Genomic DNA, 27,916 nt, shown 5'->3' with positions numbered 1-27,916 from the left:
AGTGCTACATCCAGAAACCTTCAAACTCTTGCAAGAAAATGTAGGAAATACACTGCAAGACCTAGGAGTAGGTTCCGACTTTCTAAGAAGGACACCAAAAGCAATAGCAGTTGAGAACAGAATAAACAAATGGGACCTCATCAAACTAAGAAGCTTCTGTACAGCAAGGGAAACAATCAACAAAGTAAAAAAGCAACCCACAGAGTGGGAGAAGATCTTTGCACACGATATAGGCGATAGGGGGCTAATTTCCAGGATATACAAAGAACTTCAAAACAACCAAAAAACCAAAACGAACAAGCCACTCAAGAAATGGGCAAGGGAAATGGGCAAACATTTCACAAAGGAACAAGTCCAAATGGCAAACAAACATATGAAAAAATGTTCCAGCTCCCTAGCAATAAGGGAAATCCAAATTAAAACATCGATGAGGTACCACCTAACACCAGTAAGATTGGCCCACATAAACAAGAACACCAACGACGCTTGCTGGCGAGGATGCGGGGAAAAGGGAACCCTACTCCACTGCTGGTGGAGCTGCAAATTGGTACAGCCTTTATGGAAATCAGTCTGGAGAACACTCAAACAACTCGGAATCTGCATGCCATATGACCCAGCAATAGGACCCTATTCATTCTTAATTTTAGTAACTCAAGTCTTCTCCCCTCCCGCCTTTGGCAGTATAGATTTCAATTCTGTAAAAAATTTTAAAGGACAGACTCTTGGTAATGTTCACTTATCTACAACTTTCTAGTCTTAATTCTTTCTTTCCTTCATAAATTTGAGTTTTGATTGCCCTTTTTTCCTGCTGATTTAAAGGGAAGATTGCATTACTTTTTGACAACAGACATATGCAGTTTTAATTTTTTCTCTAAACACTGTCCTCATAGATTTGATGTACCTTCATTTTTCCTGTATCATAAAATAAGTTATAATGTTTCTTATGACTTCTTAATTATTAAATTTCTTTGGTGGACAGTTGTTTAGATTCCACCTATCCTATATTTGTTATTGGTTCTAATTTAATTTAAGTTTTAACGTTAATCTTTTTAAGCTTATTGAGTTTTTAAAAATGACATAACATACAGCTTATCCTGGGAAACATTCTATATGTATTTTAAAAATAATGCACATGCTTCAACTATCTCTTTGGGTGCTCAATTATTTGTTTCAAATACAAATCTTACCTTTCTTGACACAAAATACAAATATCACATTCTCTAAAAAGTGTTTCTATCTTTCCAATATCAAGCCTGCTTTCTTCTGGTGATGGCATTCTATTTTTTTAAAGGAATTAATTTATTCAATCTCCAGGGATAAAACATGATCCTCATGTGAGTGATTATAACTCTAGAGTAGCTGCTGGTTTCTAAACCTCATTATTTTGGGGACAGATACAGTGGCATAGCAAGCTAATCCTCCACTTGAATTATGGGTGTCTGAAATGGGCATCAATTTGATTCCCAGCTGCTCCATTTCCAATTCATCTTTCTGCTTATGGCCTGTGAAATCAACAGAGGATAGCTCAAGTCCTTGGGCCCCTGCTCCCACGTGGGAGAGTCAGAAGAAGCTTCTGGCTCCTGGCTCCTGGCTCCTGGCTCCTGGCTTCGGATTGGCTCAATTCCAGCCATTGCAGACATTTGAGGAGTGCACTAGCAGATAGATCTCTCTTTTTCTCACTCTCTCTCTGTAAATCTGTCTTTCAAATAAAAATAAATAAGCTTAAACAAAAGATATTTCATTGTCTTTAACTGGGTTAACATTTTCAATTCCTGAAACTTAGTAAAAACTGCTAAATTAGGAGCACGATATTTCTGTTGAGCGATCCATGTTGATAGGATGATGCCAAGAATGGAAGACTACCCAGGAAGAAAGCAGGGAAACATTGAAAAACCTGGGGCAAGGAGCCAACACTCAATGACATTGGCTGAACCTCGAATCTTGCCAGGCTGAAACCTGAAGCCAGTTCCAAATGGAGTTTAGTTATCAGAAGTAATAAAGTCCCTTTACTTTTGCTTACACTCATCTGATTCATCTCCTAAGATGAATAAAAGCTTTCATGTTTCAAGTACCTCACAGTTATAGGGAAGTATAGTAAAATTATATATTTATAATGTTGAGGGAATGCCTAAACAGATGAAAATTTGGGCAAGATAACTTTTTGTGCTTTCCTTTTTAAACATTCTATGATTTGTAACTGCAGCATAAGGTAAGTAGTCTCTGAAAGAGCTATCAGAATCTCATCTAGATTTCTGAACTTTCTCATGGTCACAGTTTCCCCATTTACAAAATATAGGCAATCATACCAGCTGCCTTAGATACAACTTTATGGAACCCTCTGGGTATATGTCATATAGGCCATTTGGTCTAGTATCTGATACAAAATAAGTGATCAATAAATGCTAATTGTATAAATTGATTTAGTCATAAAATATTGAAAATAGAATTTTAAAATGTGGCTTTTAATTTATACCTCTAAGTGATAATGTTATACTTTAGAATATATTATTTATAATTTGCATGCAACCTGTTTGTTTATTTATCAAGTTGGGAGGTGCATGTTCATTTAGGCATTTGGTATTGATAGTGATATTTTTGTTGCATAATTTAACATATGGTTTCTCTGTATTTCCATTTGTTTATTTTTAAAATAAATTCATTTTAATTTTTACTTGGTAGAGTTACATTGATGGGTAGAAGTGGAGAGAGCTTCCATTTGCTAGTTCATGCCCCAAATGACAGCAGTGATGGGAAACCAGGCCATAACCAGGGAGCTGGATCAAAATGGAGAAACCAGGATTAGAACCAGTGCCCATTAGGGAGGCTGCAACTGTTGTCAGAGGATTGGTATGATAAGCTATTACACTAGCCCCTCTTATTTTATTTATATCACAGTAACATTTATCTAGTGAATGTTAGGACTTATCTTAAATGAGAATATAAGCAAAATTTATTATTTATAAATCCCTAATGTGGTAGAAATTATTTACATTGAAATAATATTTATTCATATAGGATTTCCTACCCAGAAATTTATCTAAAGATATTTTAAAATATTTCAAAATTATCTGGACTATCATATTTTTATGTCTGATGAATGCAGGACTCTCCTAAACAATCTGTTCTAAATACTTGAGAAATATGTCATATACAAATATCTTCCATAATTTATAATAATCTTTCAGATGAGTAATTTAAATTCAATTATAAGCAAAATTTTAAATAATGTTCATTATTTCCAATCCATGTTTCATAGCAGTTTTATATTAAAAAATGATGATAAACTTTTGATGTACAGTTGAATATATTAACATTTAATTTCAATTAGTTCATATTTAATTTCATGAAATTCACTAAAGTTAGCCTTACCAGATTTCCAACAGACAATACACTGCTGAACTGCTCTGTCATTGGATAGTGCTCCATGGCCATGAAGAGAGTATTTAAGACAATGCAGATGGTGATGGCCAGGTCAACAAAAGGGTCCATCACGACCAAGTTGACAAGATGCTTCACTTTTAGCCATGGTTTGCAGCAGTCCCAAATCAAGCACATGTTAGCAAACTTATACCAACAAGGTGGACATTTCTGTCTTGATTCTTCAAGTTCTGGAAAAAAAGAAGTTGGGATCTTCAGTAAAACCATTTGCTTTCTATAAGTAGTCATTGGCTTAAAATTAATTTGCAAAAAATTGTCAAGTTATGCTTTAATCTGATAATGATGCAGGGAAAAGTATCTCTGCTTTGGTCTATGTCATTGAGCAAGTGAGTACAGAATGTCTAGTCAACTTCACAAATATATCTGGGTCATACTTAGTTTCTAAGAATCTGCCAAATTATACTATCTGATAATTCTTCAGGGTCACAAGAAATTAACAGGTAGATATTAAATTTAGTGTACTTATTCATCCATGATTCAATGAAACAAGAGCATATATCAAAGTTTTTTTTTTTACAGGAAGTATGCCAGAAGCCTTAATCACTGATGCTGAATCCGTTTCTTAGATTAAATAGGGACTTTGTGGGGAAAAGAGAGGGGAAAATGTTTTAATGAGATAATTTTGTTAGTGTCATGGGTCTCAGTTATAAAGTCTTCCAATGAAGCCCCTTTAGACATAAGCTTGTTTGTTAGATTCAATTTGGTCCTTTCCCTGTATTTAACTGGAGGACACAAAAGAAGAGTAAATTGCCAATCTGAAAAGGAATGGTCCTCAATATGAGCATAAACACATTTCACAAAGTAGAATGCATGTACTATACATGTAAAATCCAATGGGATTTCAGTAGTAATATATAAAATAACAAATGCTCATGGTATGCATTGAAAATTCATGCATTGAATTTTATGTACTAAAATCTGTATTATATCAAGCCCATGATAAATACTTCTGTGTTAAAATATAGTCATTTCAAGAACGGTAACTAAATAAATAGGATTTAAAAAGAGAAATGAAAGAATCTTTAATGTGACGGCCAAAATTTGGTTCACATGACGAATGATTTTGGCGAATTGGGTATTGGAAAAGTGTCTGCCACTTTCCTTTGGCAACACAGTCGCCACTCATTGGGAAAAGAATGAAGAGTTGGTTGTTTCTGATAATAACATGGCTGTAAAGCCTGTCAGCTGCCTGCTAAACATGAGACCACCACTTTTTAGCAATGAAATGGAGAGTTTCTTCCTTTTTCATCCATGAAATAATTCCTCTTTATTGTTACTGTTGTAACAACTGGAATATTTCTCCATACCCACGATCATGATGAATTTAAAATTTGTGAGGACTATATCTGCATATGAAATTGACAATCACAAGTGTAGGTTACAATTGTTTGTTTTGCTAGTAAAAATATAACACAAGGTAATGCCATCTAGTTTAGTAATTCCCTAAAATAAATTAGTTTGCTATTTATTTTGCAACAGAATTACATTGGAAGTAGATTCTTCGGTTGTTTCTCTGGTATTGAAATTCTTGAAGCTTGGTATTTATTTACATTTTTTAAGCAACAAAATACTTGAGTTGTAAATTAGAGAAAAATACACATGTGATTTTTATACAGTATTTTGTATTTTATGACTCCACATAACTGCACAGTGATTCTCATGCTAAAAAGGAGATATGATTATTCATAGGATAAACCAAAAAGAACTCACAAAGTCTTACTTTGTATCCTGTCAGATAATTATTTGAATGCTAGCTGTTACTTAGTATATAAATAGAAACAAAAAATAATTGCACAGGAAACAAATCAGAGAAGTTCAAAAGAGAAAATTCAGCAGGTAGTGATCATCTTGAAACTGGGAAAAATCAAAGTTAAGTTCTAAAATAAAACCATACAATCATTTATTCTAAAAAAAAAAAAGCAAATCTTGTTCTTTGAAACAAAACAAAGCTCTGGGAACTACAGCCACTCCTCCATTAGTCCAAGTGGGCTTCTACACTAACTCATTTGCAGCTTAGTTCATGCCTTTTGCTGACTCACCCTGACCCTTTGGGTGATTCACTCCCAATATCATTCTCAAGGATATGGCCAAGAGATATTTCTGTATGGTTCTGAATTTTAAAAACAAAATCAAACCATTCAATTCTACTATTTTCTGCTATTTATTGCAACTTTTTGAAGTTTGAGGCTATTTGACTATCCCGGACAATGAAGACTTGGCTGTAGTTCAAAAGAAGGAAAACAAAAACTGCCAGCCGGATCAGCAAGCCTGGTTCATCAGAAGAGAATCTGAACTAAAACCATCATTAGACTTAGAAGAAACAATTCCCAAATAAACACATTATATCAAATAAGAAACCTTTCCACCGCTAGCAGAAATAACAGCAACAAAAAGGGGAACTGAATTAATGTTCTGGTGTGGTGTGTATGTGCTGAATACAGTTCATAACCAACCTTCACCAATACCACATTCTGAGTGTTTGAGCACAGTTACACGAAGAAAAGTCTGTTGGTTGTCTAAATCATAAGTTAAAGCAGCATGAAAACTCAGGCATTATCCCTCACAATAATACAAAGAACTTTGCAGACAAGTAAACAAAACACTTCCAGTCTGCTGTTTCCTATGCCTATTTATTCCTAGAAAAGATCAATTCCATGAGATGTGATTCCATGGAGGAATGTGTTGGCGCATTCATTTTAAACTTTGTGTCTTAATTAGTGGATAAGTCTGGTCTGTTGGCTATATGATGTGTTTTAAGTAACTTCTTATGTTAGCTCAAATTTAATGCTATTGGAAGTGCAAAGTATGACTGTTGATTTAGACTTACCCTGTCTCCTTCTCTACTTCCTGCTTTAAGAAGCAGACATGCTGCTGACATCGGTAGCAGAACCACTGGCAGCTTCCTCTCAGTGGTTTTGCTATGGCAAGGTGCAGAAGACCAGAGAATCTTCAAAACATTTACCTAGAGGGACAGGGAGGAGCAAGCTACTGGCAGCTGGGGGGGAGAGGGAGTGCAAGCTAACGCAGGCAAGGTTGGGGAAGAACGTACTCGAGTTTAATATTTTCTTGAATTCAGTGAAAAGATTTCTGATATTCTGCTAGATTATGAATATCGGGTCTTATAGTGCGGACTTGTTTGGGATGTGCATAGTAGTCTACACTGTGAGGTTTTTATAGCTGTGACTTTTCAGTTTTGGTACTGGTGTGAATATCATGGGATCTTTGCATTCAGATTGGAAAACAACTATTTGAAGTATCTACTCTGTGTCAAGAGTAACTGTAACCAACATTCTTTCTCTTGGCCTCATTGGTTTTTCTCATTCTCCTTTGACATAAACACAACAAACACATCTGTGGGAGGAGATGCAAGGGGGAGTTGTAAAAAAGGAAAGGGACGGAATACATTTGACATAAATGTAGGAAGGCAAACTAGAGAGGGAAGGGAAGAAGAGGGATAGGCAGAGCGTGGAACACATTTTACATGAAGCATGTCCAAGTAGTTGAAGTTGATCGTTGTTGCTTGAATTCACTTACAGTATGGAAAGGAAAAAACATGTGAATTAACAAAAATAACAATAATGGAGTAACAAATAATGACAATATTTATTGCCTTCTGTACACAAGATATGTAAGAGCTTTATATATGATATCTTATTGATCCTTACATCATCCTCACAGCTAAGCAACATTATCAACACTTCCATAATGAGGAAACTAAAAATCAGAGTCATAAAATAAGACATCTCATGTGGCAGAGTCAGGAACTTAACAAAGATCAAATCATTTCCAAAGTCTCTATTTTGGTATTATTCAATACACACTTCTAAATAGTAAACTACTCAGATAAAATCTGCAACTAAACAAAAAGTTGAAATACTGTACTATTCTAATCAGAAACAAACTATAGGATGGAAAAATTTTGAACACTTTACTTCATCAAGCTTAGTGTCAAATACTAATTTACAAATTTCATTGATTTTTTGATTAAATAAAGGAACTGTATAGCATATTTACCAGGCAGTTAACAGAATTCAAAATGGTTAGCACAGTCTTCATGACCTATACTAAACATGATAATGTTTTTATTGGCATGCACACAGGTTTCAAGAGTTTAGAACTTCAACTATTAAAGCAATATTCCAAATATACCTTGAACTTGCAGGAGCTTTCTGGAAGCTAAAAGTAAAACCCACACAAGACAGCTGAGTCTATGCTATTACACAGTAGATATCTAGTTATATGTGCTGTTAGGAAGCCTCCTCTTGGAACTTATGGGACATTTGTTTTCATCATGAACAGAGCTCAAATAGTTATGATATAAGGCTTTTGACATACCTTCCATGGTGTTGGTTAAAATACTCGCTATACTCATTGCTCTTTGCCTTGAATTGGGATCTTCCAACAAATCCATGGAAACATGATAAGAACTGGACCGTCGCTTTCTTATTTCTGTTTCAGTAGTTGTGCCCTAAAAATAAAATTTCAGGTTAAATAATCATTATTCTTGAGGACAGAAAAATGCAAAGCAATTCCCATTATGGGTGTTATTTGACTGAATGATGTCCTGTCTTCTCATATATAAACAGATGATTATATATGGCAAGAATAATCATTCCTGGACAGTATTTTTTAACAGATTCTCAGCTTTTGAAGATGGCTGGGTTTTCCAAAAAACTTCCTGTTCATGTGTCCTGGTGTTAGGATGGAGAGATCTTGTCTACTAACGCAGTATCTTTCAGCATTTCAGCACATCCTACCTACAATGTCTGACCAAAGCATTGTCCTTTGATTGATCTCTATTTCAGTCATTAAATCATTACAGACCTATTCATCTGGTTCAATACATAAAAAGCAACTAAATTTTTCTTTAGTAATTTTTTTCCCTGAAAAGTAAATTTCAGTGGTAAAGTGCTTGTTGATTAAAGATAGATCGTATTTCTCAACACCCCTCATAATGGAACTAAATTTAAGAACCCGACTATAACTTAGACTTACATTTGTAAAATAACTCCATCTACAAATGACCTATTCTTGACTTTGAAACTCCATGTAAGAAGAGAACGGCAAATTGGGGAACAGTTGGCTTGAGAGAAATTGAATTTTGGCAATGATACAATTATTTATTTCCTTCCCATATAAAGATGAATTTGCTAGGATTTTAATAAGAGCAGAAATGTATTCAAGAGATCTAATGATGGTGGATCTTTTGAATAAATTCTTGCATTCAATATTGTAAGCAAGAAGAATAAACTCAAATATTTTAAATTCAGTTCTTGTTGTTTACGACCAATGAGAAATCATCCTCAGTTTTCTGTGGACTTCCTCTATTTCTAATAAGCAAAATGAACGCTATTCTTCTATTTGGACCTTCTTGTGATGTGAGTCATTAGCATGAACTTAATCTTTACTAACTACAATACTCTATTACATATATATTCAAAACCAAAATTTTTCCACTAAGTTGATTCATTGTCACCAATTGTGATAAATATCCCTACAGGTCTCTTTAACTGTAATTATAAAGGAGAAGAGAGGTAAAATTGAGAAAAGAAAGCTTGAAAGCTTTCTGAAAATAACACTCCTTATATCAAAAAGGTGTCTTTTAGAACTCAAAGTGTTTTGGCTTGTGAGAGAGAGAGGCAATTTTGTTCCATTCTGTTTTTAATAGGGTCAGGTTATAGTCCACACAGTCTCTCCTGTTCTATACAGAACTGTGAGGACACTTCTGGAGCAGTTCAATTTCTAATGATAGTTTTCAAATCCATTTATGGTATTACTAAGGAAATTCTTAAGTTATATTGCCTCAGTTGAGTTTATGTGCAGAGTATAGTAAATGGCATGTTTTGGAATGTGTCATTTGTCTGTAGCTATTTAGTTTTCATTCTCATTTTCTGTTTGCAGTCCTCCAAAGCAGCCTCATTTTGTCCGTACCTACAGCTCATTCTGGACAGCAATGTAGTGTCCTGCCTCAAGAGGGATCACACCAAGTTTGGCATCAAATCTGCCCCAACTTTTTCTTCAGAGATATGTCCCATCCTCTCTTTTAGGACAAAAGACTTATGATGATTACTGGTAGTGTCTGATAGACTGGCATTCTTTTTGTGTTGATGCAAAGAAGTGACGGATTTTTTGTTTGTTTGTTTGCTTAATAATATATGTGAGAATTAATCTGGATTTTTTTTTATTATGACTAAGAGCCATGTGGGTGTACATGTGAAGGACAGAGATCCCCAGATATTGCTCTCAATCTGAGTAGGCTTGAGTGGCCCAGGGATCTCCATATTCTAGGAGCATTCCAGGAGATTGTTGTGTATATAAACAAGTACTGGTTGCAATGAAACTGTGTTTCCTTACTCATCTCTTGTTTTCCATTATTAAAAAAAGTTTAAAAAACAATGGGAGAATGAAAGAACCTCAACTGAATTTGAACTATGGTAATGCAACAAGGTGGAGAAATCCACCACGGGGAGAGGGTTCAGGGAGGGGTGGGGGGAATCCTGGTGCCTTTAACACTGTGTCACATAATGTAATACAATTAATAAAAAAACATGGGAGACTATATTTCAATAAGTAAGTAAGTACAGAATGAAGGTTCAACGTCCTGCAGACCTCGTGTCCAGCAGATCTTAGCTGCACCAGCAATTGACCTCAGTTTACTCCTCTGTAAAATCTGATAGTATCGGTAACTACCATTAAGGGTTGTTGTCTGGATTAAATTGATTAACACAGGTAAAATGTTATGGGTAGTGTCTGTTTCCTAGTAAGCTAATGATACCATTACAAAAAAATTGGTTTTTCCTCTTCGTTTTTCCTGATTTTTTCCACTCTGACTTTCTACTTTTCTCATGGCTTGATCTGATTCCAAGAAACTTGGACACTTCTCTCTGAGGAAGAGGAGGGGAAAGGCCATACAGAGGAAAACATTAAGGGCAGGGCTATTCTTTTAATTCAAAATAAGCAGCTTTTCTGTTTAGGGACTGAAAGCTAATTTTGTATCACTTCAATGTGGCTTAAAAGCTTGTCCAACTAAACCAAAGAAGCTATGTTAAACAATTCACATGAGGGCAATTTAAATCTCATTCATAGAATTGTAAAGAATGGTCAATTAATACTGTTGGACTATTTTTATAACATCAAAGGAAATTTTATTTAACACCAATATTAAAGACATCTGGTTTTATGATGGCAATGTCAGTAAAATGTCCCCCTAATGGTCTAGTATTTACGTGAAATTCTTTTTAATCTGTTTGGTTTTGGACTTTATTAGTTTATAGAAGAATCTACGATAGCAATGTAAAATTGAAATCTACTTAAAAATAACACTTGACTGCACTAGATTCATTTTGAGTGACTTCTTTATTACACAAATTTGCAATGGATATAGGGTTACGAGTGGGATTATTTGAGTGGATGCCAAATATGTTATAGCACTCTGACCTGCAAAGAGAAAGAACGTTGCATTATAGGCTTCAGATGTGTACTAGCAATATTACTTCAAGTAGAAGGATCGAACTTTTTAAAAGAAACATTGACATCACACTTCTTCAGAGGAATATTTATATAATTTATGATCCTTGATTTTTTGTATTCATCGCAATTAATTAAACTTTTAATACATTATTATTTTGTTTCTCGATAAATTTCAAGTGGTAGTAATAGTAACAATTTTTAAAAATACTCTTTGGATTATATTGAGACCCAAACAACATTCTAATGAATTTATGCAAGTTCTAGAACCTTTAAACAAAAGACTCAGCAATATACTTAGATGTAGAAACTCCTGCCTGAGTGAGTCTATAAGCTCACTTCCATTTAGCCGCAGTTTCACTAGCCTTACCTCTGGCAGGAGCTGTCCTGTGGGAGATGTGAGCGCAGAAGGTCCCCCAACCAGGGATACCACTCCATTGCAATCCACAGCACTATGCATCTTCCCATTCATGGGCAGAATGGGGAGCACCCTGGAGGTGCGGCTAGCCTGGCTCACATTGCTGTGACGTCGTTCTCCATGCCTGTGTGGCACAAACAGAGAGTCTCTTCGGCTGTCATTGTCCTCAAAAGTACTGTGCTCATCATCAGCAAAGTCATTTTCAGAGCCAATATCCTTTGTTCTCCCTCTGAAGCTGAAAAGGCTTGCCCTACTGTTGCGTCTTGGAGAGAAAAGGGAGCCACGGATGCTCAATAACGACTATGAAGAAATAAAAAGAAAACAATGGAAAAAGTCAGGGTTTGTATCCTGAAAAGTATAACATGACTCATTGTTTCATAGTTGGACACTTATCTAACTCATTGGAAAGGTATGATGTGGTGACTGCTGGTTGCATACTGGCACTCTATACCAGATTCATCTCCTTTTTTTTTTTTCTTTCTGTTGGTCCTTTTGTTCATTGTGCAAGAGCTGTCTCATTTTCTCAACTTAACTCATGCTGTAGCATAGTCAGAAGTTCCTTCTAACAATGCTCTGTCCAATTACTAACACTCAGAACTAAAATTTTTGCTAACCTTCTTTTGGATGTTAGTTTCACATAGTGATGCAAAGCAAAACAACCAAACACACATATAACTTTAGATCTTTCTGGGCCCAGAATGAATCCTAAAGTCCCTTGATGGCCACATCCTGATGTAAATCTCACCATAGTAGAATGTCAGTTTAATTATACTGCAGGAAGATGCCTCTCCCATTCCGTTTCCGTATTATAGGAGTCTTTAAGAATACATTAAACAAATCAAGATGATGGAAGTACATAATCTGTTTCCTGCTTTTTACTTCTCCGTCTCAAGTAATCTGAAGAATAACATATTAAGAAACACCTAGCTTTCCCTAAAACTTTTGTGCAAATCTTCTAATATTTTGTAAATTTTGATCTTATCTGTCCCATTATTTATTTATGAGAGAACCAGAGACAGGGAGATGGGGAACAGTGCCATTTGCTGTTTCACTCCTCCAAACACCTGCAATGTCATTTGAGGCAGACTGGTGCAAGGCTGGAAGTGGGAACTCAATCCACTTCCACTTCATGTGGGTGGCAGGAAACTAACAACTTGACCAATCACTGCCTTGCCCCCCTTGTCTGCACTACCAGAAATCTGGAGCTATGATCCAGGCCAGGGAGTTGATCTCCAGTGCAATGATATAGAACACAAATCTGTTCTCCGTTGCTTTAGTGCTAGGCTTAGCTGTTGATCTGCTAGCCCACTTTTGTGATTCATTATATTGAAAATTAATGTCTGCTTATCCAATATACATTTTCTTCTGTTGACAGGCCTCTGAGTGTCCTTAAGCAATTGTCCTCAGCTCAATTCATGCATCTAGCAGTGGGAGAACATCCTACTTCCCAGAATATTTCAAACACTCAGCCATACAGACTGGCTTAAAATTGGGCATAAAATGTGGCTTTTTCACTAAGAGCCATTCCTTTTTAAAATGACTGTCCAGAACTATGCTTTCAGTTATAAAATTACTAGAGCTGCTCCAAAGAGTTTGCCATGATTAGAGAAACCTGGACGGAGGTACTGGGAAAACGTGGCTATAATGAGCCTTAGTGAGATCCTGGATCCAGTTATACTTTAAGTCTCTTGAAGATATTGTTTACATGAACAAATTATAATTTAGAAGAAAAAATCTACTCTGCATATTTTTTTCACTTGAAGGCATAAATAGTTTTCAATCACTCTTCCCAATATATCATGAGAGATATGGGGCCTCCATCAATATACCCAGATTAAATACTTCTTACTGATTTTGTCTTTTCCAGTATTACTTCCAGTGCTTGCAGGTTGGAGATAGTGCAATTTTCTTTCTCTCTCCTCTGTCTCATCTCTCTCTTCCTCTTCCATCTCTCTATCTCTCCTTTTGTGTTCTCTTCATCTTCCTAGTCACTTGTCTCACTATTTTTTTTCAGGTACAAAGCAAGAAATGCTTCAATATTGCTATGCAGAAGCTCCATAAGAAATAATCAATGATTTGCTCTAAACACGGCATGTCTTATAAGTTTGTGATCACTCACAATGCCCAGCTAGCTAGGAAATAGAGGTAGGAAGATACTACTTCAGGAACAGTGCTATCTCTCTGGACAAAATTTAAAGAACAGCAGAGCATGATTTTCCAGGTTTCCTCATTTTTCCTGAACTACTTTAATCCAAATTGAAATAAAGAAAATTTGAAGGAATTGTTGGTACTTACCGATATTACGCTTCAAGTCTATGCAAAAATTTAGGCACATTCGGGTAAAAGCATAGACAAACTTAGGCCAAAATAGAGGAAAAAATAAACAATGTTTTCTCCCTGACTTTTTCCTTTTTTTTTTTTCCTCTACTAAAATAAATGCTGTCTTTGATTTGATTTTTAGGATACTCACATTGATTATTTAATGTTTATACTAATCAAACTCTAAAAGTTGTGACAATAAAATAAAATTTAATGAGTAAAAGTTGATATTTAGTGAAGGACAAATTGTGTTTTAAAATTGGAATTGAATGCCAATAAATCTCATTTTCATAATCTTATTTGTTTTCAGAAGGAATGAGACTGATTTGTTTACAACATGTAAAGGTGCATGGATTTGCCATACAAAAGGCATGAAGACAAAGCATAATCCATATGTCAAATACATATCTTTTAAATGAAATTGCATTATATATTTTCCCACTAGTTTATTTTAAAGATTTATTTATGTTTATTGAACAATAGATCTACAGAGAGAAAGAGGGACAGAGAGAAAGATTTTCCACCCAGTGGTTCACTCTCCAAGTGGCCACATAAGCCAGAGCTGAGCCAATCTGAAACCAGGAGCCAGGAGCTTCTTCCAAGTCTCCCAAGGCTTTGGGCCATCCTTGGCTGCTTTCCCAGGCAATAAGCAGAGAACTGGATGAAAGTGAAGCAGCTGGGACAGGAATCAGTGCCCATATATAATCCTGGCACATGCAAGGCAAAGACTTTCAGCCACTAGGTCACTGTGCAGGATCCTCCATTAATTTTTAGAGATATTCTTTCCTGGTAGACTGAAAGCATAGAAAACTCAATTTTTTATATAAAATATTATTTAAATAACATCTCAACCCTTAATAATAATTATATGGCATTATTTAACTCATTGAAGCAAAGACACAGTGGATATATACCATACAGTATCACGACTAACAATGATTATTATAACATGGAAAGAATCATGAAGTATATAACAGGCACTCAACAAGAAATATTCCCCTTTGTAGCTGAAATCTGAGAATATAATTAAATTAGTACCTATTTTGGCTTGTAACGAGAGACTTAAATTTGTATAAATAGCAATACAATGTGCAAGTATTGATGGTAACATTGCTAAAGATGTCTTTGTTGCAGTTGCTATTTTACTTAATGAACATGTATTCACTTTTTAAATTGCCTTAGGAAGTACTGTGAGTTCCTAGCTATTCTCTTAGAAATTTCAGTGACAATTAAGAATCTTAAATTTTAAAGTTTCCAAGGCTGTATGAATTGTACAAGTCAAGGCAGCTGGTGACCAACCTCTGTAGTACATAAATCAGGATATGCTTTGGTTGCAAGCCCTATGTATAACCTGAGACACAAATAATCAAGGATGGTTAAACACCATCTTTCATTTAATGTCATGAGTCTTTTGCAGTGCCTGTCTCCTCAAGAATTTGGTGACAGTTGGAAAAATTTTCCTTCGGCTCCCTTTGAAATAAAAGGACAGGTGTACTTTGCGTATTAAGATTGTGTAAAGTGGGAACAGCCATACACATGTCCTGGGCGCATCCCGAATCCACCTCTGTGCTCAGACCATCCAGAAAATCCATAATACACTGGGCCCAGGTACAGTAGCTATTAAGAAATGGGAGCCATCTACTGGCAATTCTCCTGTGAAATATTGCCTGAGGATGCTCAAGCCATTAACAAAATTCCAAAAGAGCATCCCTTCCCCAGCCAGCGAGGTCTAAAAATTCCTTTCTGGAATTCCAACAAATGGTAAAACTCACAAATTGTTAGAAGTGACACCTGAATCTGGAGCGCCATTACCATTAAGTGAGCAGTGTGCCATGCAGAGGACAGTGTCTCTCCATCAAATTTGTCCATGCTATCAACAGCTACTCGTCTTAGACATTAGTGTTGTTACCTGGTGTGGAGAAGAAAACCTCTTTTCATATGTCAGCCTACTTCCTTCTAAGGAAAAGCGGAAACCCTTTCTTCTTATGCTGTCCTCAGATTCAGATTTTCTGACTACTTCTGCCTTCTCTTCTTCTCCGGACTGTTCTTTCTGCTTCTTTTTCTTCCTTCTGTTTTTCAACTCCTTCTCGCTCTTGGAGCTCAACTTCGATGCCACCGAAGAACTCTCGGAGAAAACGCCAACCCCGCCCGCACCACTGAAATCCCTGGATTCAGCGGAGGCCGCTGCAGCTGCTGCCTGGAGGGCACAGAGTAAGTGGTTATGGCATATATCTTTCTAGAAATCTGTGATATTGCTACTTTAGCTATAATAAACTACTTAAGTGGGAGAACAATAGATAGAGAAGAGAGAGAAAGCTCCTGGCTGCTGGTCCTCCCCAAATGCCTGCAACACCCTGAATCCAATCACTTCTGTCATCCTATTGCCTCCCAAGACACGCAGAAGATGTTGTCTGTGGTGAAAACTCATCAACAGCTAAACCCACATTGTGTTTTTTAATGATGAACGATCTGTCTGTGGCATTGACTATCATTTTAAGAAAGAAGAATTTTAAGAATTAGAGGCTTTCAATTTTGAGCTTATCAGCAGCTACCTTCCAGCACTTCTTTTTGGCAGTTAATATTAGTGCCAGCCTGCATTATTTGATTTAATTCAGTACAGTGTCTTGTTTTAAAGAACTTTTCTCTCCTTGAGACTATTGCTAAGAAATGTAGGTCAAGAGCATATTGTGTATTGTACATTGGGAAATTATAGATCGTAACGCACAAATTTATGTACATTAAGGCAATTTTAAAAACTATAGTGTCCAAGTTTATTGTTACTGCCTTAGGACACTGTGTTGTTCTGGAAATTATTATGCATTTGAGTACATACAGTGACAAAAGGAAATAACCCTCCATATTCAAAAGAAGCTTGAAATATCCACTGGATTATTTAAAGCAATTAACTCAAGCAAACAAATTAGTGAAATCATCACCATGTTTCAAAGACTCTTCAAGCCCAAATTAGCAGATTTGTAGCATGCAAGGTAGATATGTGAGGGTTTGTATTGATTGGCCCCTTGAGCAATCCACACATTTGCATTTGTGCACATCATCTAGAGGAGCACATCTGCTGACAAGGTCTTTGGCTTTCCAGACTTAGGAAGTTATCTGTTCAGCTGTGATTTTCTGACCCTTTCATCCTTGGCAGCACTGCTGTCATGAAAAAGCAACTGCAATCACTCTCTTTGTTCCTTGGAAATTAGGGTATGTTGATGAAGGTCATGTAGGATGCCTACTTTGTGAGCATGAGTGCGTGAGGGTGTTGATACCGCAAGGCAAATAAGTCAAACAGAATCTCCATGTTTTGATGTCAACAGTGTTGGTGATAGTCACCAAATAAATAGGCCTCAACACTAACACACAGACAAATTTCTAACGTGACTGCAGTCACTGATCGCAGCAATTAGGTTGGAGCACTGAGAAAGTGAGAGTAAAGAGCTTACCCATACCTGAGCTTCTTCTTGCTGCTTTTTCAACTGCTCAAGCATCTGCTGAAACTCAGCTTCTTTCTGTTCAGCCTCTTCCAGGGTGGCCTGATTCTGTTCCTCATAGGCCATGGCCACCACAGCCAGGATCAGATTGATTAGGTAGAATGAGCCCAAGAAAATGACCAGCACAAAAAATATCATGTATGTTTTTCCAGCAGCACGTAACGTCTGTAAAAATGGAGTTGATATTTTAACAAATATAAAGGATGTTACAAACTCAAACTCAAACTCAAAAATGTTCTATAGCAGTTCTGCTGATGTTAATACTTCTTGCTTGCTAGAAGGATTTTAAAAATATTTTCTCTTATTAATAAGGATTTAAATAATATTCTATAGTCATTATCTTGTTCTCAGTACTTAATTCACCCAGAATTATTTTCTTTTTCTCACCAGTTGATAAAGGTTTTCCCAAAAGTCTTGAGTCATGAGGCGAAATAAGGACAAGAAAGCCCAACTAAAGGTGTCAAAGCTTGTGTAGCCGTAGTTGGGATTCCTACCAGCCTTCACACAGATGTAACCTTCTGGGCACTGGCTGTAGTTAGGTTAGAGAGAAAAGAGAAAATCAGTAACAGCATTTCAGTTGGGTAGCTTCTCCGTTCTAGATACCCATCTTAACACCCTTCCATTTTACAAACTTCATGGAAACTTCTTTCTCTCACTCTAACTAACCATTGACCCAGCATTATGGAGACTACCCCACATAAGAATAGTATCTATTGAGTTTTTTTAAACTCTTCTATGCTTTTAATTTCCGTATTATGTCTATCATGTTTTCATGTAAGAGCAGTAATTTATTCTCTAATACCTTCTGGATATTGTGAACATGACCCCATACGTAAATCCACAGAAACAAGGTTTGTTTTCACTGAGTATTTCTTGAAGCAGAAGTTTGTGTGAGTGTGGGGTAGGAGAGATGGCAAAGATTGGATGGAGCACAATAAGAAGAGAAAATGGCTTTGTTTAGTAAGGATTTTATTGTTTAACCTTAAAAGTCAACCAGACCTGGGTCCGGCGGCGTGGCCTAGTGGCTAAAGTCCTCGCCTTGAATGTGCCGGGATCTCATATGGGCGCTGGTTCTAATCTTGGCAGCTTCACTTCCCATCCAGCTCCCTGCTTGTGGCCTGGGAAAGCAGTCGAGGACGGCCCAAAGCCTTGGGACCTTGCACCCGTGGGGGATACCCGGAAGAAGTTCCTGGATCCTGGCTTTGGATCGACATAGCATCGGCCATTGCGCTCACTTGGGGAGTGAATCATCAGTTGGAAGATCTTCCTCTCTGTCTCTCCTCCTCTGTGTATATCTGACTTTCCAATAAAAAAAATAAATCTTTAAAAAAAAATCAACCAGGCTAGATCTAAGTGGACCAGATCTCATGAACGAGTTTCATAATCTTGCTAATCTTCATGTATATCATATGAGAGGGCTAATACTAGAGACATCTCTCAAATTCTCAAGCAGTGAATAGGGTCATATATATGAAGTATTTCATGCTATGATGGTAAGAAGTTAAAATTGGTTTGTTTTACCTCTCCTTAGCATATGGAGATAAAGGTAACTTTAGATTTTTGTGTCTACTTCAAAAATCTTTCCAAATAGCTAACAGAGCATTTCTTTTAATTTCTCTAGGATTTAGTTCCATGTACCATGCTTCTTAATGATAAATGTTTGAACAATGTCAATCATAACAAGTACAAACTTCTACTGAGTGCTGTGATTGTTCTACATTCATTGATCCACTGAATCCTCACAGCAATCCAATATAATTGCTATTTGTCACTAGAAGAAATTAAGGAAGTACATGATGTAATCATATGTGAATCTGTGTGGACTCTGAATTATTCTCTCAATCATTTTGCTGAAATGTACCTGATATGTGGTTACCATCATTCTGAGATCAACATCGTATTCAGTGATCTATTTTCAGCCATGGGGATCACATTAACAAATGCTAAATATAACACTTACAAAAATATGTGTATATGAATCTATCAACTTAAGTTTCTTTTGTATAGGTACCAATTTTCTCTATTTTCCACTGAACTAATTTGGAAGATTAGACGTGACCTAGTATGGAAAAACAATTGCTGCATAAGAGTGTGTGAAGGAGGTGAGAATCCACACTTATCTGGCTATTCTGAGTCAGCGTGACCAGGAATTTATGCAGGGTTTGAATGAGAAGTGAGCGGGGGAGAATGGGGTGGGAGGTGGCAGATTATTGAAGCTGATGGAGCAACATATAATGAAACACATTAGGAAGCACAACTTACCCTGCATCTGAGCTGTTGCCACAAAGCAGAGCATCATTTTGCCCTTCCAAAAAGTAAAAGTGACCTATTTGAAGATCAAAGTTAGAATCATTAAAACAAATCTTGAAGACATTTTATAGATAATTCCATGCTTTTGGAAAATATTTAAAGATAAAAGATTAAATGCAGAGTATTATAGAGGAGGCCCACATTGTGGCATAACGGGTGAAACTGTTACCTGCAAACCCTGTATTCTACATGAACGCCAATTCTAGACTCAGCTGCTACACTGCCAATTCAGCTCCAGGCTAATGCCACCAGGAGTGCAGAGCAGAGCGACCCAAGAGCTTGGCCACCTGCACACACATGGGAGATCCAGAGAAACTCCAGGTTGAAACTTCTGATTTCAACCTGAACCAGCCTGGCTATTGCATTTATGTTTAGAGTTAACTGTCAGAAGAAAGATCTCTCTCTTACTTTCTCTCTCTCTCTCTCTCATTCACTTTCTCACCCTGTAACTCTGCCTTTCAACTAAATAAATTATTGTTTTTAAATAATATAAAGGTGACTGTTTTTATTATATCCATCATGGGGCATCTTCTAAATATAAAAACAGAAAAAAACAAGACATCCCATTTGGTAATTTAAACCAATATTTTAAAATGATAATGTATTTATTTGAGATGCAGATGGTGGAGGTGTTAGGGAAGTGAGAGTGAGAGAGCAAGCATATGAGAGTAAGGTCCCATCTGATACTTCATTTTTCAAAAGTATGTAATGGCCCAAACCAGAGCTGGAAACAGTCAAAATATCCCACAGAAGTGGCAAAGTCCCCAGGTCTTGAGAATCACCAGTTGCCTCCCCAGCTGCGCACAGCAGAAAGCTATAATCGGGAGTTGAGCTAGGACTCAAACCAGCAACTGTGATATGAGAAACTTGTGTCCCAAAACATGTCATAAATGATAGGCCAAACCTCTGCTCCAAAATTGGGCTTAGGTATACAAAAGTTGTTATCACTTATGCATTAAAACAATTAATAAGATGGAAAAAGCTTAAAGATATTTCTATCACAACAGACACTACATCGTTAACATATTTGCTAAATTAAAGAATCCACACACATTCTAAAGGGTAAAATGCCAACAGATTCTTTTTTCACATTTAAAAAAATCTTACTTCTTTTTATTATTATCATTTTATAATTCAGTTCCATAGGCCCTGGGATTTCCCTTATCCCCTCCCCAGTTCCCTACCCCCTCACTGAATTTCCCTATATCATTACTATAGTTTTGTTCTTCATACACAGTCATATGTACATCATTGTGGGCATGGACAGTGGCAGAGTCCAACATCCTATTGTCAAGATATATTAAACAGTTTCATTGGAAGACCATCTTTGGTCTGGAAGTAGAAATACATACGGCATTGTATCCTCACATTTGGATATGACAGTCTCCATTACACAGTCTCTATACATCCCTTTAAATGAAAAGCCACAATATAAAAGCAACAACAGGAAGGAATATAGCAATTTACAATGCCATAGATTTAATAGCATGTTACTAGATATGATACTCTCCATTACACAGCTACAATATATCCCCTTAAATGAAAAGCAGCAAACAATATCAAAAACAGGAAGAAAAAAAAAGAAATTAATGTCATGAAGTTAAGTAACTTGCTACTGAATGACTGATGTGTCACTGGAGAAATGAAAAAGAAAATCGAGAATGTTCTTGAAGAAAATGATGCTTCTGTATGATCTGTCAGTGAAGAATTTACTGAGGAAGTGTTTGAAGAGCTGAAACTAAAAAACAACAACAACAAAAAAATAAATCCACGAACTAGTTTCCTCTGATCTTTGTTGGTGAGACATGTCTCCTGTAGGCAACAAAAAGATGGGTTTTGCTTTTCTTAATCCATTCTACTAATGTATGACATTTTATTGATGAGCTTAAGCCATTTACATTCAGGGTTAATATGAAAGGTGGTAATTTGGTCCTGTCATTTTAGCTATGGGTAGTTCATTGGTTTAGTCTTCTGTTGCTCTTTACTGGGAAGTTCTTCATATTTGCCTTTGCTTTTGGTGGGCACTATTCCTTTTCTCTGTCAAGAGAAAATCTTGAAGTATCATTTGTAGGGCAAGTTTGGAAGAGGCATATTCTTTCAACTTTCCTTACTGTGGAAGGATTTTATTTCGTTTTCAAAGACAAAGAAAGGTTTGTTGCGTAGCTTATCCTGGACCAACAATTTTTTTTTTCTTTTAGAATCTAGAATATGTCATTCTAATCTCTTCTGGCCTGTAGAGTTTCCTGTGAGAGGTCTCCTGTGAGTTTGATTGGCATTCCTTTGTATGTCAGTTGATTTTTTTTCATGTGCATACTTAAGGATCTTTTCCTTACGTTTGATTGAAGAGAGCTTGAATATCATGTGTCATAGGGAAGATCACTTTTAGCCAAGCATGATAGGAGTTCTGTGACCCTCCTGGCTGTTGCTTTTCAATTCTTTCTTCAAATTAGAGAAAATTTCCCTTATTATTTCATTGAATACAGCTTTACTCCCAGTTTCTCTTTCTGCCTCTTCTGGGACTCCCATCACTCTTATATTTGGTCTTTTAATAGTATCCTTCAATTCTTGAATTTTTTTTTTGGCCTGATTCAGCTCTGCTTCCAGATTTTTGTTTGTTTCTTCCTGGTGACAGAAAATATCTTCTAATTTTGAGATTCTTTCTTCTGCCTTCTTCATTCTGTTTTGGAGACTCTCCACTGTACTTTCAATTTGCTCCACTGTACTCTTCCTTTCTGATATATCAGCTTTCCTTTGATTCATTTCCTGTGTGATGTTTTCCTTCATATTCTTGAATGCCTGCTTTCCGTGCTTCTTGTTGTTGATAAGAAATTTTATAACAAGTGTTTTAAAATCTGTATCCCCATTTTCTCAATGTCTTTCTCAGCGAACTCTGAGGTTTGCAAAGGGTTTTGCTCCTAGGCAGTGAGTCTTACATTAAATTCACTGTGGCTTGGTCTCTTTTTTTGCTCTTGGTCATTGCTCTTGGTTATCAGTTTCTTCACTTTGGGGCAGGTTTCTAAGCTGTCACTCACAGGTCTACAATTCAATTTTACTTATTGCAGTTGTTACACAGCTCTTTGTTTGCAGTCACTTGTTTCACTCCCTCTCGTGATTTCCAGGTCTGGGTTCTTATGTTAGATTTCCACCATGGGCTCTGTAGCTCCTGGCTCACCACTGTCCACTGCCTGTGATAATTGCTGCAGCTGCACCATTGTCTATACAACCTCTTTCCCACTTCTGGTTGGAGCAGGTCCCAGGATTAGGGAGACACCAGGTGTCATATATATAGCTGGGTTGCTGGTGGTAGTGATCTTGCTGGAACCTATTGGCTGTTAGGTCTGAGGGCCACACGTAAGTATTTTAACCCGTACGATACCATAGTCAGTATTATTTTCCCATTGGACCAGTGCAAATCACTGAGCTCAGTGAGTTCTCGCTGAGGTCAGTGTATGCAAAGCTCACTTTTTTCCTGCAGTCTTAAATTTTTCCCACATGTAAGAAATGGTGCCTGATCTGCCACTACTAGAGTTTTTGGTCTGCTGGCCATCAAGTCTGAGGGCTACCAGGACCTATCTTTGGTGGAACCTGTAAGATTCCACATTGTTGCAGTTTGCTGAGCCAGAAATGAGTTCAGTCCCATTCCAGTGCATGCGTAGTACTGTCTATAGCCTTTGCCTTCTTAAACAAACTGGCACCCAATATGGCTCTAGAAGGCCAACTGGGTTGTAAAATCCACCCTCCTCCCACACTGCCCATCTGGGACCTGCTGCTGCTGGGATCTGCGGCTCTGTCTCTGCTCCTGGTCACATGAAATAGACCAGCAAGATGAGCAGTTCTTTGTTTGGTTTCACCTCTGGAGCTCCCAGTAAACGTTCCCTCCCACCTTGTTGCTGATGGAGTTCTGGCTGCTGGTAGAGTTCAGATTGCCTTTAGCTGAATGCTGCTGGAGTATCAGTCACTGCAGCACCACACCATTGTGTCTGTCAGCCTCCACGTGCCCCTCTGTTGTCCTGCCCTCTCCTGTTTCCTTGGAATGTGCCCTCTCTGCTTCAAGCTGGCTAATATTTTTCTGTCTGTTTAAACATGTCCTTACTCCATTCTGCCACTCAACAGATATTTTATATAATATCATAGCAAATACACAATTTATTAATAATACTAATAAACATTCTACATATTCTATTATACAAAAAGTTAAGGACTAAATGACAAAAGCAGGTGCATTTTTCATTCTATCAAAACATTTTAAAATTGATAGTGTGTATCAGTAATATAATCTATATGAGTACTCAATTCAGTACTAAGGTCACTACTCTAGGGAATGTATGGAAGTATGACCGCTCAGAAGTGCAGTACCACTACCACTACCATAAATAGTGTGTAGCAGGGTGATCACCCAGTAGCACAATCTGATAACTTTAAAGTACTCTTAATTTTGTCATATGTTTTAGCACCTCAAAATGCTATTAGTAAAAATTCATCTGAAAGAAATGCCTGCAAATAGGAAAAAAAGTATAAAGATTACCTTTGTATCATTATTACAACATTAATCAGTGGGAAATCCATTTTGAACAGAACAATCCCATTTATCCATTTAGCCAATGAATGTTTTTCTCTCAAGTACAAATCATTATAAAGCTCACTAAACAGTAGTAGTGAGACTACTACTAAACAATATAGTGAGAAGTTATGTAATTTCATATGGCTCTAAATATCATGCAGATCATGAAAAATATCTTGGAATAAATGTGCTAGCAGGGTATTTTTAATAAGAGATCAATGAATATTAATTAGCTAACAATGCATGGAGAGGGAAACTTCCAAATGACAGGAAGGCTGGCTTCAATGATAAGAAAGTTTATTTGTAAGTACATGCCTAAAATAAAATCAAATGTCACTTATAAACCATTATAATGGACTGACACCAAAAGGATAAATTGGAATATCAGTGAGTCAATGGATAAATCAGGGTTGCTTAACTTTCTGGTAATTTCACAATTTCTGGTTTTGTCTTGGTGAATGGTATCTATGTTTCCATTTACATAATATGTATTCAATGAATGTGTTGATTCAACCAAATGAGATACTATGCTCCATCACTACATCTATTAAAGACACCTTTCAGCACAATATACTGAACAGTTCAAAGTGCTGACTTAAATATTTACAATTTTATTTTATTTTAATTATTTTTAAAGAGTAAATGTAGAAAAAAAGTAAATGTAATTTGTATAGATGTACTTTTTTCCTTCCAACCCCTTCCTTCTGCTATTATCTCCTTTTTTTTTAATTTTTAAAATAACATTTTAGATTTGCATTACTTTGAAAGGATTAATATTTCATTCAGAAAAGTTTATCAAGTAAAAAGCACATATTTTTGTTCATATAGCATAAATGGAATTGCTTTCAACCCTGGTTTAGGAAATGATGTTATATAATTTCCTATAGTGATGTATGTTAAACTGTCAAATGACATAAAATTGATAAGGAGTAAAAACGTCACTTGGTATTTCTTAAACATGTAGTAAGCTATTTTAAATTAGTAAAATTTTAAATTAGTAGTCATAAAATTCACCTCAAAGTTGAGATACACTTCATTATATACAGTTCTCTTTTTCCCATCCCAAATCAAAAGAGGATTCCCAATGAAACTGTTAACTATATCTTAACAATAGGATGCTGGATTTTGTACCATTACCTATACCTACAATGTCAGGATATATCTTAATAGTAGAATGATAGACTTGTGACTGCTGCTGAGGGATTATACTTTTGTGATAATATGGGTCAAAAGAGTTGCGGGGGGTGGAATGAGTTGCATGGAAAGAGAAATCCCTGTGCCTATGGAATCATATAATGAAAATTTTAAAAAATTAAAACAATTATTAGATAAGAGAATATATCTTACTTTTATCCTCAATATACTCATCCCAGTTAAACATATTCATTGTCCTGTTGAAAATGGTGCCATTTCCATCCAGAGAGTTATTAAAGAGAGAAGTGATGTTTACTTCAAAGGAAGAGTTATCTGGGGGCCACTGCAAACACTTGTTCCTCAGGTTGCCCATGAACAGCTGCAGCCCTATTAGAGCAAACACGCTCAGACAGAACACGGTCAGGATCATGACGTCAGAGAGCTTCTTCACCGACTGGATCAAGGCCCCCACTATGGTCTTCAGGCCTATAGAGAAAATCAGAGGGAGAAATTAAATATGGTATCCAAATGATCCTTTACTGATAAAAATATCATGAGCTTGTCCTGGAAAATAAAAATGTCATGCAGAATGACAATCATATTAGTTATGTATTTGTGATTGAATATTTTCATGAAAAGCCTGCTAGCTGGTGAAAATGAATGAAAGCAAAACCTGTATGCTCGTTAGAAAACTGAATGGAAATGAATCAAAAGCATATTTCTAAACACTCCTTAGAGCAAAAGAAATGATTTTGTTATTCATGCTTAAATATCAACCTTGTGTAAATATTTTGCTTTTATTTGCAGATGTCTTACTCCCTAACCCCTTATTGGTTTTAGACAAGTCTGTATGAATGGAGTAGAAAGAACTCGTGAAGCCACTGAATTACGAATTTATGTATTTGTGGGTGTCGTATTCTTGGAGATGGGTTAGCAAAAGGAAGACATCTGAAAATCGAGCCTCATGCAGCACTCATGCTATCCCTTGCTCTTTCATTTATTTGCAATTAAAGATTACCAATTTTAGGCCTGAATGTTTAAATTTGCATCTGTCTGGATGTCTTAATAATTTAGCTTCTATGCAGAAAGCTTGATGTTACAGGATGCAAACCATGTAGCCTGTTACTGCCAATGCCTCATGCAAAAGTTGTTAAACTCAAAGGCTGATTTAGAACAGTTGTAAAGAAAGCAACCAGTAAAAAGCAAAGAATCAAATCTGTTCCGAATATGATGCAGTGATTCTTGCCTTCTGTGTGCACTTTATCAGCATTATGCGACAAGCAACAAGGCAGGCCTCTGCACAAAAGCTGTGGCCGCAGCACCAATGCAGCTAAAGTCAGCCTCGGTGTTTAACCTAGCTCTCACCTGGAATGACTGAAATTGTTTTCAATGCTCGGAGAACTCTGAATGTTCTCAACGCTGAGACATTGCCCAGGTCCACAAACTCTGTCACATATCTGTAATAGGGGATTCACACACAAACACAATGACAGAACACAAGAAACAGTTGGAGATATAAGGAGCCTACCACCTTATACCAGTGTCTTCTTACCTGGGATTACAGAAATAGTTTTCAAAGCTCTCAAGACTCTGAAAGTTCGAAGAGCTGAAACATTGCCTAGGTTTACAAATTCTGTTACATACCTGTAGAATTAAATCAGAGTTATTCAGAATTTAGCGAAATCTAAGTCTATGTTGGTCTTTCATGAAGACCTTTTCTACTCAATGAGTATTGCCATCAAGTTTCCCATTTAAGAGGAAAAAATGGCAGTTTCATCAGTCATGATCTTGGATATGTGGGCAATCCTATTTTAAGAGCTTACAGTGTTTAAGGGAACCAAAGCCATGTCATTTACCACAAGAGTTCCTAATTTCTCCAAACTGAATATTGATTGAAATAAAAATATCCTAAATTTGCATGACAACTAAGAATAATGCTTGATCTGGCATATGAATCCACCAAGGAGAACTATGGTTCAGGATCCCACTAGTGATTCACTCTTCCAGGTGAATGTATTAAGAATATGTATTAAGATACTCACGCAAAAGTAATGACTGTGAAATCCAGCCAATTCCATGGATCCCGTAGAAATGTGAAATCTTCTAAACAAAAGCCCCTTGCAAGTATTTTAATAAGTGATTCAAAAGTATAAATTCCTGTAAAGGTGTACCTGAGAGAAAATATCCAAGCTCACATTAAATAGTAATTTATATGTACATGTCTTAAAGGTGTCTTAATAAACAAACAAAAAAATAGAGGCTCCCACAAGGAACATTAAAATGAAAGACATTCTCAGTATGAATAAAGGAACTTTGAGCTTTCCCTATGAATTAATTTAATAAATTTAAATAATATAATTCCCTATGAATATCTGAAATATACTGGCATTCAATCTATTTTAAGCAACTAATATTAATGTAAAAATGAATGAAGCATTTGTATTTCATAAAGCAGGTACCATTACGGTCAATGAAATGGGTACTACTAAAATAAGAGACTGTAGTAATCATGAGAAAAGGAACATTAAAATTAGGCATAATTTTAATCAGAAGATACTAGTAAGCACTGTGAGAAACTCGCAAGGAAGAGGGTTACAAAAACTGATAGTCAAATGGTGCTGTCAGTGGAGTATGCCACCGCAGGCGTTAGCATAGAGGAAATTAGTGCTTTAAATACATTTGAATTAGCATCTGCTTGCATGATTTGCTAAGAAAAAAAAGTGACGTTAAAGGTACAAATTTGAAACAGAAGAGGATGTTGATGTTATAAGATGA

At 36.4% G+C, this 27,916-nt stretch overlaps 1 protein-coding gene across 8 annotated transcripts in view; it reads right to left on the bottom strand.

Annotated features, from left to right (window-relative positions):
* Positions 1-27,916, bottom strand: part of LOC121150878 (sodium channel protein type 2 subunit alpha) — an 86,349-nt gene that overhangs the window by 43,801 nt on the left and 14,632 nt on the right. For 2 of the 8 annotated variants that reach the window (XM_040972064.1, XM_040972065.1), the window contains 10 exons: positions 27,184-27,312; positions 26,507-26,598; positions 25,355-25,627; positions 19,399-19,462; positions 17,524-17,665; positions 17,095-17,301; positions 15,552-15,839; positions 11,276-11,623; positions 7,774-7,906; positions 3,370-3,608 (listed from right to left, as the gene is read on the bottom strand). In XM_040972064.1, coding sequence (XP_040827998.1) covers positions 3,370-3,608; positions 7,774-7,906; positions 11,276-11,623; positions 15,552-15,839; positions 17,095-17,301; positions 17,524-17,665; positions 19,399-19,462; positions 25,355-25,627; positions 26,507-26,598; positions 27,184-27,312 — 1,915 coding nt within the window. Of the gene's footprint in view, positions 1-3,369; positions 3,609-7,773; positions 7,907-11,275; positions 11,624-15,551; positions 15,840-17,094; positions 17,302-17,523; positions 17,666-19,398; positions 19,463-25,354; positions 25,628-26,506; positions 26,599-26,693; positions 26,786-27,183; positions 27,313-27,916 lie in introns of all 8 variants that reach the window. The other 6 variants (XM_040972066.1, XM_040972070.1, XM_040972072.1 and 3 more) reach the window with 6 other exon arrangements.

The sequence above is a fragment of the Ochotona curzoniae genome, unplaced genomic scaffold (genome assembly GCF_017591425.1).
Source record: "Ochotona curzoniae isolate NIBS_2020 unplaced genomic scaffold, NIBS_Ocur_1.0 contig_2210, whole genome shotgun sequence".
NCBI lineage: Eukaryota > Metazoa > Chordata > Mammalia > Lagomorpha > Ochotonidae > Ochotona > Ochotona curzoniae.
Note: the sequence above shows the minus strand (reverse complement) of the source record. Positions and strands in the feature narration are given on the sequence as shown.